Raw genomic sequence first — 13,834 nt, forward strand, 5'->3', positions numbered from 1 at the left:
AAAGTAGATACTCCAATGTGCCAGAAGAAAAAGCTGAGCAAAGAAGATGGAGCTGAACCAGTTGATGAAATATTTTACACATGTCTGGTTCAGTTGCTTACTGTACTTAACAACTATTTATCTTACATTCAGTAAATATACTGTCTAAATTTACCAATTGTGCAACTGAAACTATTTTTCTTGTGGAAGCTACAGAGGCCTCAGTCTCAACTTTGAAGGAAGCTTTTTAGGATTTTTCTCAAGTTTTACGCCTAAAGACTAATTTGGAGAATAACCACATCACATTCTCCAGGCGGATCAAGGAGATGTCTTGTTGGCTCTCTCCCTATCAAATACTTGGAAGTGCTACTTTTGTCCTCCAAGCCCAAGATCTCAGATTGTACTGCTCCACTACTTGACAAGATTTATAACAGAATCAATGCTTGAAGCTCTAAGCATCGTTTTTTTGTAGGACGCCTACAACTGATTAAATCGATGCTCAACTCACCAAATACATATTTGTGTACCATGTTCCTACTTCCATCAGGGGTGACTAAGCGCATTGAGGAAAAGATTAGAAGATTTCTTTGGGCTAGGGGCGGAGAAAGGTACTCGGCCAAAGTTGCATAGGATCAAATCTGTCGATCAACTACAGTGAGTGAGAGGCTTGGGGATCAGACTTGTAGTTGACGTTAATAAAGAAGAGGTGTGTAGAAACTTAGGGGAGATAGTTAGCAATAATAGTTCATCCACATTGGATCTGCCATTATAGGTGAAAGGTGAGCTATTGTGGACCGAGGGTGTAAATGAGTCGAGCTCGACCCTTTTTGGTGAGCTCAATTTAGCTCCAGCTGACTTTCGAGCTCCTTAGCTCGTGCTCGTAATAATTATAATAGTAGTAGTAGTAGTAATAATAAAATAATAATAATAATAATAATAATAATAATAATAATAAAAATAATTGAAATTGTTCAACCATCATGATCATTATTATTATCATTATTTTTAGATTAATTAATAGAAATCACTAAATTTCGACATAAATTTATAAGTAATAAAATAAATTGCATAATGCATAGTATGTATCTTGAGATAAATATAAAACTAAGAAATAGATAAAACGAAAAAATATAAAACGAAATCATAAGTGAATTACTTGTCAATTTAAAAAGAGTATAACACAATACAAATATATATTAAAATATAACATAAAGTTTATATGTGTCTATTAAATAATTATTTTATAAAAATATTATAATGTACTAAGTTATTGATTAAATTTGTTTTTATATAAAGATTAAATGTATAAATAAAAGTACCATAATTTATTATTATACAAAATAAAATATATGATATTGATTAATAACTATAATATATGATCAATGTTGAGTATAGAATTGACAACGTATTGAATATAAAATTAAATATATAACAATTTTTAAATATAAAAAATAAAAAACATAGAAAAAGTTCGAGAGCCGACTTCAGAGCTGATGAACAGAAGGAATTGAACTCAAGTTCGTTAGGAGCTCAAGCTGGTTCGACTAAATTTGAGCTGCGTCAAACTCAAAATTAAGCCTTCACTAGTCGGCTCGACTCATCTACTGCCCCTATTGTGGACTGTTTCAGCAACATGCGATTCTTGGCACAGGAAAAAGATGCTCAAACTGAAAAAAGAGAGTACCGTATTGTGTCAGCCCAATTCAATTATAGGCCCATTAGCTAAGGAATGCTTCTGTTTAGCACTCCAAATAAACTTCCAATAGTCCATATAGAGTGGCCCACTTATTTTGATTGACCTCTGACCCGACCCTACTTAGAACCCGGTCCAATACCACCTGAGTGAGTGTGCCCAACCCTCATCTCTGCTCTCACTCAAATTCACACACTGTTCAAAGGTTAAAAATGGCGGCAAATTATAGTGAGATGATTCATGTGCTGCAGAAGAACACTCTCTGCTAGCTATCTTTATCCTAATTACCTATTTTGTTCCGCGTGCGGTGATGATAATTGTGTTTATGTATCGTCCAAGTTAGGTTTTGATCTGTAGTACAACTTAGAATTTCTGTCTTTGTTTTTTTTCTGAAAATGGCGGCCGCGGAGAGTTCATTGGCGTCGCCAATGTGTAATTTGGCGATTCTGGACTCTCTGAATAAGAATTCAGTCGGAGAAATGACGGATAGCTGGAATGCATTTTGTTTGGCAACAGAAAATCTGCTAGGAGGGGGCGGCGAGTTGTCGCTTGATCCCAATTTCGTATCGGACGTGCGTAATCTCTGCAGTCGCGGACTGGAGTCGCTAATTGTTGAGCACTTCCTTTGCTCTGTTGAGGTACTTCCTACTTGCACTTGCTCATTGAATATTTTTTTTTCCATTTTGTCTTTATTCTGAATTTAATTCTGTTAAAGTCCCCCCCCCCCCCCCCCCCGTTTATTTCTTGATTTTCTTTTCCATTTTGCTTGGCATTGTGTGTATGTTTAGTGTTCAGCTATTTCATTTGTGAGTCTGAGAGTTGAACTGGACCTTTATTATTTAATTTAATTGTGTATTGGATGGTGGAAGTATATAAAACTGTAAGAACTAAATTTGCTTGCAGTTGGTTGTTTTTCTTGATTCTTTGGGGGCCCTTAGTGTAATACATTTGTGGGGTCAGTTTCTTTTGCGGTCATCTGGTTTTCTTTCTAAAACTGCAAAATCGATTTGAAAATCTCGAATATCTCCAGTTATATATCCTTCAGAAGGAAATCAGATTGATAGATGGGGAGATTAAGGAAGATTATATTGCGCTGGTATGCATGAATAGTAGGATCATAGTAAATGGTGTGTGCATTCCTTGTAATGGTTGTCTGCTATTTGGAGAATGGTACATTCCTTACTTCAGATGAAATGTCTTTTGCTATAAAGTATCTTCCTATATCTGAAACCGAAACTCTCTTCACTATTTCTGTTGCCACAGGAAACATTTGAGAAAAATGGGGCATCAAGGTTTTGGAAGCATTTTGGTGTCTACAGAGATTCTGCAATTCTTGATATGGAAGATCCAGTATGTGTACATGTGATATATGAACTTGGGTTTTGCTTTTCTGCTTGCTAACTGCATATTTGATTATTGAATAAATTTAGAGGATAAAGAAAAGGAGGAACACTGTATGGAGTTTTTAGTGCCATCTTTATATAAACAAAGCGCTTTCTTTGTTCAGTAAACTTGTTGTCACTTCTTCATTACTCTAAATCATATAAGAAGGTGAAGTTCATCTTTTCACATCTCAACCCAAGGAATTTGATCTAAACTAAATTTATCATTTTTGGAAGAAACTTTAACTGAATTGGTTTATCATATTATGGGGGAATACCGCAGGACGGTACAATATGAAATCAAGAAAGTTAGAACTAGTTTCCTATCAGCTGCTAGGATTGATACTCATATGTCAACAAAAAACAGTTGTAATATGCCAATATGGTACTGTATTGATGTGATCATTAAAGAATGGAGATTCACTTTGTTTTGATGTAGCATGGAAAGTTTGTCTATAGAAATTCTTTCAATTTTTTCCCCCGTTGCATGGGAAGTGTTCTCTTTATAACATAGTTGCCTGAAATTTAAGTTACAGTTTTCCTTTAGACAGAACAAGTAAGTATTTTGGAAAGTTCGTTTTCTCTGTGATTCAGAGTATACGAGCTGTGTGGAAACAAAATGATCAATTATGTATGCAATGAACCTAGGAGCTGAATTGAGTAATTGACCTTGTGGATGACATCTGCTCTTAGCCTTTCCAATTGGTGCATGTTCAATAAATAGCAGTCTAATTTCATATTGCTTTCGGACATTTATGGACATCTTCTGCATGATTGGAAAATCATTGTCCTGTAAATCTGTTGGTAATAGTAACTTTCAGGTTCTGTGCATGGAATAGAAAGAAACATTTTTGGCACTTAATCTGCTGATGATGAAAATGAGGTTTCCATTGCTGTATCAGAGTGTCTGGCATTCTGATTTGGAAGAATTTGGTACAGGATCAACAAAGTGCGATGCAGGATATCCTACATAAAGCCTTGGAAGAGATAATATCTGAAAAACAATACCAGGAGAAGTGCCTGTTAATGTTGGTTCATGCTTTAGAGATGTGCAGAGGAAGTAAGTCGGAGGAACAAACATATTTAAAAACAGAGCGAAACTACCTGTTCTCAAAATATCAGTTAACAACAGCTTCTGTCCTCATGGCCAGTATTCCACGACAATTTCCAGGTATCTTTTTCCTTGTACATCATGTAGGTCATATTCTTATGTAATATCTCCCTGGATTGAGGTCTATTAAATACTATGATGTGTTTGGTCTGCAAGTTAGATGCAAGCTTACTATGCGATCAATTCATCACATGGATTCATTGTTTTCTTCATCATTTTTGTCCATTTTGAGAGCCTAAGGATAGTCTTCATCTTATGAATACAAGAAGTCCATATGACATATTATTTTATTGATTCTGCTTATTGGATACTTTTGTTATCTTACTAAAGTAAATGTGAGCTTGATGGCTTATGCTTCAAACGAAGATGACATGTGATGAAGTGAAATTAATGGAGGTCTACCTGCATGAGATTTTATCATTTATGGTCAAAAGTGAAATCATATCGTTTTCTACTCTCTTTTGGGTCTTGGTACAGTATTTCGTCATATGATTTCTCAGTGTCACTTTTTTGCTTGCACTTGCCATTCCTGGCCATCCTCATCTTGCTCGGGGAAGGGGTTAAGGGAGGCAAAGGAGCTTATACCTGATGATATTCTGGAAACTCTAAGATATATATACTATGTTTGTTTTCATTTTCAAGTTATTTCCTGGATGAGTCAAAACATACCCAATGTTTGCCATCATATAGAAGAACGGTGTTTTTAACTATTTTAGCATAAATACGTACATATATACACACACACACATATATAAATATAATATATAAAAAAGACATGATTTCACAATGAACAACAACTTTTGTCTCCCAAAACACAATATTAAACGTACAATACTTATTTTAAATTATCTCCAAAAACAAATCCAAACATACATACTACCTCGAAACATACTTATTTATCTTTGTTTTTTTCTCTCTATCTCCACAAACACAACAAAACACTCAGAAAATGGATCCAAACACTATGATACCTTCTTAAACTGCTTCATTTCTGGGTCATTAAATTCAGATGTACTTCGCTGGTACTTTAAGGGGCGGTTGGAGGAGTTAAGTGCAATGATGGCTAGAGGCTCTGAGAATGATAGTGAGTTACATGAAGATGATGGAATGGACCTCGACTGTAAAACAGCAGAAATGGATATTGATGGAACTCATCACCATAAAAGCACTTTGGGAAACAGCAAATTAGTAAGGAACATTGGAGTGGTTGTTCGCGATCTTAGGGGTCTTGGGCTTACCTCAATAGCTGAAGATGCCTATGCCTCTGCTATATTTCTGCTTTTGAAGGTTGTACTATGTGTTTAATATCATTAATTTCAATTGTCTTATTTTTAGTTAGATTCTTTTTGAGAAGTGATGTTACTCTTGTCTAAACTTTTAGATGGTATAATCTCAATAATGGCTGCTACGTTCCCTTTGTTTTTGCTTCTAAGTCTTATTCATTATGTCACTATTTATTTATTTATTTTTAAATTTCTCTTCTCTTGACAGGCTAAAGTACACGAGCTAGCCGGTGATGAATTTAGGTTTTCAGTATTAGAGTCCATTAAAGGGTGGATACAGGTATGTAAATGAGATTGCTCAATAGGGCCCCCCTCAGAATCAAGGACCCCGTTGATATCTCCATTCATTAGGCTATTGAGTTTTTTTTCAATACTTCCGTTTTGAGTCTGAGTTCTAGTAACAAATTCTGAGTTGATAAAAGGACACAATTATGGTTTCATGTAAGATCTCTAAAACGGGGAGCTATAATTTGCAGGCTGTGCCGCTTCAATTTTTACATGCTCTCCTTGCTTACCTTGGTGAATCTAAAAGTTATGAAAGCCCTTCTTCTGGTCTGAAATCCCCTTTGGCATCCCACTTGTCTTTTACCCATCATGGAACTGGAATCCCTTCTGAGGGACTCGTCCGATGGCAGTTGCGCTTAGAGTATTTTGCTTATGAAACATTGCAAGATCTCAGAATAGCCAAACTTTTCGAAATTATTGTGGATTATCCAGACAGGTAACATGTGCATCTTTAAACCAACAAGATAGATCTATGATTTAGCAATCTAATGGGTTATAGGTCACTCAAAACTTGTTTCTGATTCTTTGGAAGGCACATGTGATTGGTACCAGGTGAGTAAGACATGCATGCTTGATTTGAGCCAGTACCTGTATCTGAATATGTAGTCTTTCCTAGCTCATAATGCAGTATTATACAAGTATTTCTTTTTTCTTTTTTTTTTTTTTGGGAATCCATGAGTGGGAAGAACATTCACAGATTGTACTTGAACCTTCTTTTTGTCTCTTGCTCAATTGGGTTGCACTATTTCTGAGTCAGCAGTTAAAGCATGGGAAAAGCTTTGTCTATTCATTTGATTTCATTTAGGTGTAAGCAGCTAGGTTTTGATTTATCTGAAAAAAAGTGATCTCTCTTTTTGATGATGCATTTATAAGGTGTTTTTATCGTCTTCTTCATCTTCAGTTCCCCTGCTATAGAAGATTTGAAATTATGCCTCGAATACACGGGACAGCACTCGAAGCTTGTTGAATCATTCATAGCTGCTTTAAAGTACCGGTTACTGACAGCTGGTGCCTCTACCAATGATATACTGCACCAATATGTTTCAACTATCAAAGCCCTTCGAACAATAGATCCAGCTGGTGTATTCCTTGAAGCTGTTGGTGAACCAATAAGAGAATACTTAAGGGGAAGGAAGGATACCATTAAATGCATTGTCACTATGCTTACTGATGGGGCTGGTGGGAATCCAAGTGGACCAGGAAGCACTGGGGACAGCCTTCTGGAGGAATTAAACAGAGATGAAGAAAATCAAGAGAATTCTAGCCTTGATGATGACGCCAACACCGATGACAAGCAGGCATGGATTAATGCCCAAAGGTAAGCTGCTCTACTCTAGAGAGAAAATTACAGAGTGTGATTTATCATACCACTTTATACAACAGATCAAATGAATAATCCTTATGGGCCATAAAAAGGGAATAGATGCACAGTCGTTTCCCAAATTGGACTGTTAACACATTGTGATGGTGTTTGCCCTTTAAGTTGGGAGCCTGATCCGGTGGAAGCAGATCCCTTAAAGGGTGGTAGGTATCGGAGGAAGGTTGACATTCTTGGCATGATTGTTAGCATAATCGGTTCAAAGGATCAGCTGGTGAATGAGTATCGTGTTATGCTGGCTGAGAAGCTTCTCAATAAATCTGACTATGACATTGACTCAGAGATACGTACTCTGGAGCTCCTCAAGGTTGTTTGGAAGATAATTAATTCTGCAACTTGAAATACTATGAAAGTACTGCAGTTTTAGCTAATATACCTCCATTCTTTTGGTGTTACCAATTGCAGATTCATTTTGGTGAGAGCAGCATGCAGAAGTGTGAAATAATGCTCAATGATCTAATTGATTCCAAGAGGACTAATACAAACATAAAAGCAACGCTTAAACTACAACCCCAGCCAGGTTTTACTTGCCATTATATTTATGATTTCTGTATTTGGAAGAATCAGAATGCTTCCTTACACAACCATCGCAAGATTCTTCTTCTGAATTAGTACCATCTTTTTACAAACTTTGAATGGCTGATGCTTCCATGAAATACAGTTGCTGATGTTGGAGAGCATGAATTATCTCTTGATAATCTTAATGCTACTATTATATCATCAAATTTCTGGCCACCTATCCAGGTATGGATATCACTTCTTACCTTCTTGCTTGGCCCACACATCTCCTGCAGCTTGTCAAAAGGAAACACATTAATTGTGGCTTCTGGAAAAATTAAAGATGTTTAGAGAAGTAATATTTTCGATTTGACTTGACTCTTAAGTGGCTATTACATAATTTAGAATTTATTATGTATGCACCTGTTTTGTTTAATGTCCACTGAAGACTAATAAATTTTCACTTGGTCAATGATGTTTCTTATTTCAGGATGAGGCACTTATTATACCTGGACCAGTGGACAGGCTTCTGAGTGATTATGCTAAAAGGTTCAATGAAATCAAGACCCCACGTAAGCTCCTTTGGAAGAAAAATCTTGGTACTGTAAAGGTCAGTTGCTTCCAAGCAAAATGCAAGCAGCAGAATATTTTACTTGGACTTTGGAACCATTCTAAAATATTATGAGGACATGCTATTCTGGACCAATTTTACTCAGGACTCAACAAGGAACAAAATTATTTCACTTATGAAAGTGGAAAAGAATCTTGTTGGATCATGATAATTGTAGTTTTATGTGATTATTAATCTCGCTTGCTTGAAAAAGTCAGAATTAATATAATAAATGTAAATTCTTTGAAAAAATAAACCGCTTGAAAAGTTGTCAAAAGAATGTTTAAACCTTGTGCTCTTGCACCACCACAGCTAATACAATACCACCCATGTAAGATATGCATTAACATCGTTCTCTGTCTGGGTCTCGTACTTGTGCAAACAACATTAACAATTCTCTTTTGCCGTATTGTCCAGTTGGAGCTGCAATTTGAAGATAGAACACTGCAGTTCAGTGTCACACCTCTTCATGCATCTATTATTAGTCAATTTGAGGATCAAACAAGGTAATGCTGAGGAATTATATTTGTCAATTTATTATTTTTATTATGTAAGATGCATTATTATTCTATAATCATGTGTTTTTCGCTTCCAGTTGGACCTCCAAGAACCTTGCTGCCGCTGTAGGTGTCCCTGTGGATGTCTTGAATAGAAGGATATATTTTTGGATAAACAAGGTTACTTTCATATCCAGCATCCTGATTTATGATTCTCTTAGAAGTTCGACACTCTAAATTATTTTTTGACAGGGTGTTTGAATTCATTATGCTGTTATCTGAGTTTTAGCTTCTTGAGTAAGGGCAAATAGCATCTAGACATCTTTATTAAGATCCTGGGTCGCTTGCAATTTTACTAGTTTCATTCTTCCTTGTATAGTTCTCAGTTGGCAAAAGGCATTTGCCTTTCAAGGCCTGTTGACTTCTGCAGTTGTTTGAAGCTCATAAGAAATCCAAGGGTTTGTACTGATGATGTCTATTTGCTTTAATCTCTTATCCCTCGGGTTAATGCAGGGAATCCTAGCAGAATCAATACAAGAGTCTGGCGATCACAAATTCACATTGGTGGAAGCTTTGGTTGAGAGTGGAAAGACTGGAGCTAACACTGGTAGCTGTGAAGAGCTTCTAGTGGGTGATGAGGAAGGAGAGACATCAGTAGCATCCGTTGAGGATCAACTGCGAAAAGAAATGACTGTTTATGAGGTAAAACTGCAAACCCTCCCAAGCAATGAATAGAGTCTACTATGGATACCAATTACCAGCTTGATGCTAATGTGACGCAAATAAATCTCACAGCTGTTAAGACTCAGAATTATATTTCTTCTTAGAGCCAGTTTCCCATTGCTATGACTAAGTTGACCAATTCTTTTGTTTTTATTTTTCTTTTTCGAAAATTGTTGCAGAAATTTATCACGGGGATGCTTACCAATTTTGGCAGCATGGCATTGGACCGGATTCACAACACTCTCAAGGTAATTCTTTCGGTAAAAGCTGAGGACTGTTAGGGATAACGGATACATGATAGCACGACTATCTGATCAAACAATACAATGCCTGTTACAGATGTTCTGCATAGGAGATCCGCCCTATGACAAATCACTCCAACAATTGCAAGGCTTTTTGACTGGTCTAGTTGCAGAAGAAAAACTCGAGCTTAGAGATGGAATGTATTTCTTAAAGAAGTAAAAGGCTTATGAGCTGAAACTCTTGATTAGAAATGATGGTCAGGATTATGCAGCTCCCTTCTTTGGTTAATGAGGAGGTTGAAGGAAAGCTCAAATTTCAGCTGGCAAATGGGCTAAATTTCTTGTTATTTTCAAGAAAGTGTAATTTTAATCAAATTGTTGAGCAAGCTTACTTGCACCCTGCTGTATAAGTGCAAGGGTCTCTATAAGTTGTATAAGAGCGTGAAATGATCAATGCCTGCCTGCTAGTCAAACACCAATATTCAGAATCAGGAAAATAGCTTTGTGATAAGAAGGTATTGATAAGGTTAAATTGATTGGTGCACACAGGTGGCATCTGGTAATTTCGGTTTCAAAAGTGAGAAAGTTTAGTATCTCAATGGCTGGATTTCTTTTTTGTAATACTAGTTGTTGTGTTATGCTATTTTTTCTTGCATATAATAAATAATTCTTCACATTTTAAAATATATTATAAATAAAAACAAAATATATAAATCACTACATTACATTAAAAAGATTAAAAAAAATACTAATTATTAGTTAAATATAATTTGAAAAATTGAATAATCCCCAATCAACCTACATTAGGATATATTTACGTATATATATATATATATATATATATAATCACGAGAAACGGAGGAGTCATGATAGTTTTCCTGAAAAGGAATTTGGAGTGATAATCCCCAGACAGTAAATCAAAAGGTTGGGAGAGTAGGAAGTAGAGAAAGAGTGGAATGGAATAGTTGTAGTACTAATAGCCGTAGGAAAGAAACGCAATAATCCAAAGTGTAAAAACGGACCCCAAACAGTCGCCCTTTTCATTCAAGTTATAGCCGTTACCCATGTGATGACCACAATTAAAATAAAATAAAAATATTTACTCCGCAATTCGACCGTTACATTTACTCAATTCAAATTTTCACTCGCCAGAGACCAAAAAGAGTGAAAATCATCGAGGAAACAGAAACTACAGTAGCACCAAACAATCGACCAGACACAGATGAGAGAAACAGAAGCACTGCCGCAAGAAGAAGAGATGGAAGTAGAAGAAGAAGAAGAAGAAGAAGAAGAAGAGAGAATGCAAAATTTGAGATCCAAAGCCACAGAACTTCTCCTAAGAGAAGAGTACAAAGGCTCAATCCAAGTCTACACTCAAATCATTTCTCTCTGTCAACATTGCATTTCCAAGAAAAGTCCGGACGCAGTCCACCTCTCCAAGCTCCAGAAGACCCTCTGTTTGGCCTTCTCCAATCGGGCCGAAGCCCAGGCCCGGCTGTTGGAGTTTTCTGAAGCATTGAGAGATTGTGAGGAGGCACTCAGAATTGAGAAATCTCACTTCAAGACTCTTCTTTGCAAGGGTAAAATCTTGTTGAGTTTGAATAGGTATAGCATGGCCTTGGACTGCTTCAAGGCAGCAAATCTTGATCCGCAGGCCAATGAGAACTCTGATGTGGTGAATGGGTTCTTGGACAAGTGTAAGAAGTTTGAGTTTCTATCAAGAACTGGGGCATTTGATGTTACTGACTGGGTTTTGAGTGGTTTTAGTGGGAAACTACCCGAATTTGCGGAGTATGTGGGTGCGGTGGAGATCAGGAAGTCTGAGATTAGCGGGCGTGGATTGTTTGCAACCAAGAATGTGGAGAGTGGGACTTTGCTGTTGGTGACTAAAGCTATTGCTGTTGATAGGGCCATAATGCCTCAAGATTCTGGTGAAAATGCTCAATTAGTTATATGGAAGAACTTCATTGATAAAGTTGTGGAGTCAGCCACAAAATGCAGCGAAATCAAGAGTTTGATATCCAAGTTATCTCCAGGTGAAGATGAGGAGAATTTGGAAGTTCCAGAGATTGGAATTTTCAGGCCTGAAGCAGAGATGAATAGTGGAATTTCTGTAGACAAGCTAGATATGGGCAGAATGTTGAGCGTTTTGGATGTGAATTCTATGCTTGAGGATGCGATTTCAGCCAAGGTTTTGGGTAAAAACGCTGATTACCATGGCGTTGGCTTGTGGATCTTGGCTTCTTTCCTCAACCATTCTTGTGATCCCAACGTGAGGCGCTTGCACATTGGCGATCATGTCGTGGTTCATGCTGCAAGAGATATGAAGGCAGGGGAAGAGCTAACGTTTGCCTATTTCGATGTGCTTTCTCCTCTGAACAACCGGAGAGAAATGTCCAACAATTGGGGGTTCCTATGTAGATGCAAGAGGTGCAAATTCGAAGAAAACATGTGCTACAAGCACGAGGCGACAGAGATTGAAATTGCACTTGGAAAAGGGCTAGTGGACATGGGGAGTCTGGTGTGTAGATTGGAGGAGGGAATGAGGAGGTGGATGGTTAGGGGAAAAGGGAAAGGCTATTTGAGGGCCTCATTCTGGGAAGCTTATTCAAGAGTTTTTGGGTCTGAAAAGCTGATGAGAAAATGGGGGAGGAAGATTCCAGCAGCTGAGGCCGTGGTGGATAGCGTAGTCGATGCAGTGGGAAGCGACGAGAGGGTTGTGAGAGTGTTCATGGAGGGACTAAAGAGAGGTGGGATCAATGGTGGGGTGGTGGAAATGGAAAAAGCAATGAAATTAGGAAGAGGGATTTATGGGAAGGTAATGAAGAAACAAGCAATGAGAAGATTGCTTCAGTTTAGTGGTACTCAAGAATAAGGCTCAAGGATTTGTTCATTCTTGATGCTTCTGTCTTGAAGAGGTTGATCCAGTTTCAGACATTGTTATGTTCAAGTCATCTTGAGCACTCTAACCTTGAAAATGTTTTGTGTTTTGGTTTAAGGATTATGATGATATACTGTTCATTTGATTTTCCCACTTAGATCATTTGATCCTTTGGATTTGTGTTCTTATGTTTGACTTTGTTGATGATTTGTGAATCTGTGGTTTCTTGGCAACAAGAAGCTGTAAGAAAGATTGTGGGTGGCAGTCTTATGTTTAATTTTGGGGAGGAGTGGATTTGCAAAATGAATTTTCAACTTATACAACGTCTGCCTCGATTTATTTAAAATTATTCTAAAAATAAATTATCGAAATGTTTGAATAAAATAAAATAATAAAATTTATAAAATTGTAATGATGATACATTTCTAATCAATATGATCAAAATGTAAAAATTTTAAAAAGTAAGCTGATAACCCTTGATACTGTTCCTGTTTGTTTCTCTTTCACAAATTGCTCACTTTTGATTCATATTGCTGCCACTTATTTTTACACAGGGTTGGATATATATAAGGAGTGCTAAGATGTTAGCCGCTCATAAACTCCTTTACCAAAAGTAAAAAAATTCTTAAATTTTTATGTAAAATTTTAACAAATTTCTTCGATCTTAATCATATTATCTACAAACGTATCATTTTATTTACTCAAATACTTTATAATTTTATTTTTAAAGTAAAATCTAATATATTATAAACCTTCAAAATAATATATAAGATATTTTAATAAATTCAGCCAAAAACCTTCGCAATCTGAAGATAAGCACGAAAAAGAGAAAAGTAATAGTTTGACCAGAATCGGATAAGGATAAGTGACCATAATACAAATTACCTTTTTTATTTTTTTTATCATAAAACAAATTTCAAATATTAAAATCATATTATAATATCAACATAGTATAAGTTGTCCAATTTGTGACTGATTTGGTAATCAATTAACGGGGCAAAATTTTGTGATTTATAACTCATACAAAATTTTAAGTTGACTAATATATATATTATATATATATATATAAAAAGAATTTAAAATAATTAGTTTGTTCTAATAGATATCATCACCTTACATCATCCCATTTTCCCAATTTCCAACTTGCATCAAATCTTTTTTATTTTATTTGCTTTAATAAATACTTTGTTTGGATAACTTTTTAAATCAATTTTCATAAAATTTTGACCAGAAAATGACATACTATGAAGTTGGCTGAACAATTGGGTTTTA

General features: G+C 36.2%; 2 protein-coding genes across 2 annotated transcripts; both read left to right on the forward strand.

Moving 5' to 3' along the window:
- Nucleotides 1,838-10,274, forward strand: LOC105159978 (anaphase-promoting complex subunit 2). The gene is made up of 16 exons (XM_011077214.2): nt 1,838-2,310; nt 2,936-3,022; nt 3,994-4,225; nt 5,175-5,452; nt 5,657-5,728; nt 5,925-6,169; nt 6,635-7,051; nt 7,217-7,418; nt 7,517-7,631; nt 7,773-7,855; nt 8,100-8,219; nt 8,637-8,725; nt 8,815-8,896; nt 9,230-9,418; nt 9,619-9,687; nt 9,779-10,274. Exons 1-16 carry the CDS (start codon nt 2,068-2,070, stop codon nt 9,899-9,901), a joined length of 2,646 nt encoding a protein of 881 aa, XP_011075516.1. The 5' UTR covers nt 1,838-2,067; the 3' UTR covers nt 9,902-10,274.
- LOC105159979 lies at nt 10,712-12,851 on the forward strand. Its single transcript, XM_011077216.2, has one exon. It carries the CDS (start codon nt 10,904-10,906, stop codon nt 12,554-12,556), a length of 1,653 nt encoding a protein of 550 aa, XP_011075518.1. The 5' UTR covers nt 10,712-10,903; the 3' UTR covers nt 12,557-12,851.

Source organism: Sesamum indicum, linkage group LG4, assembly GCF_000512975.1.
Source record: "Sesamum indicum cultivar Zhongzhi No. 13 linkage group LG4, S_indicum_v1.0, whole genome shotgun sequence".
In the NCBI taxonomy this organism is placed as follows: domain Eukaryota; kingdom Viridiplantae; phylum Streptophyta; class Magnoliopsida; order Lamiales; family Pedaliaceae; genus Sesamum; species Sesamum indicum.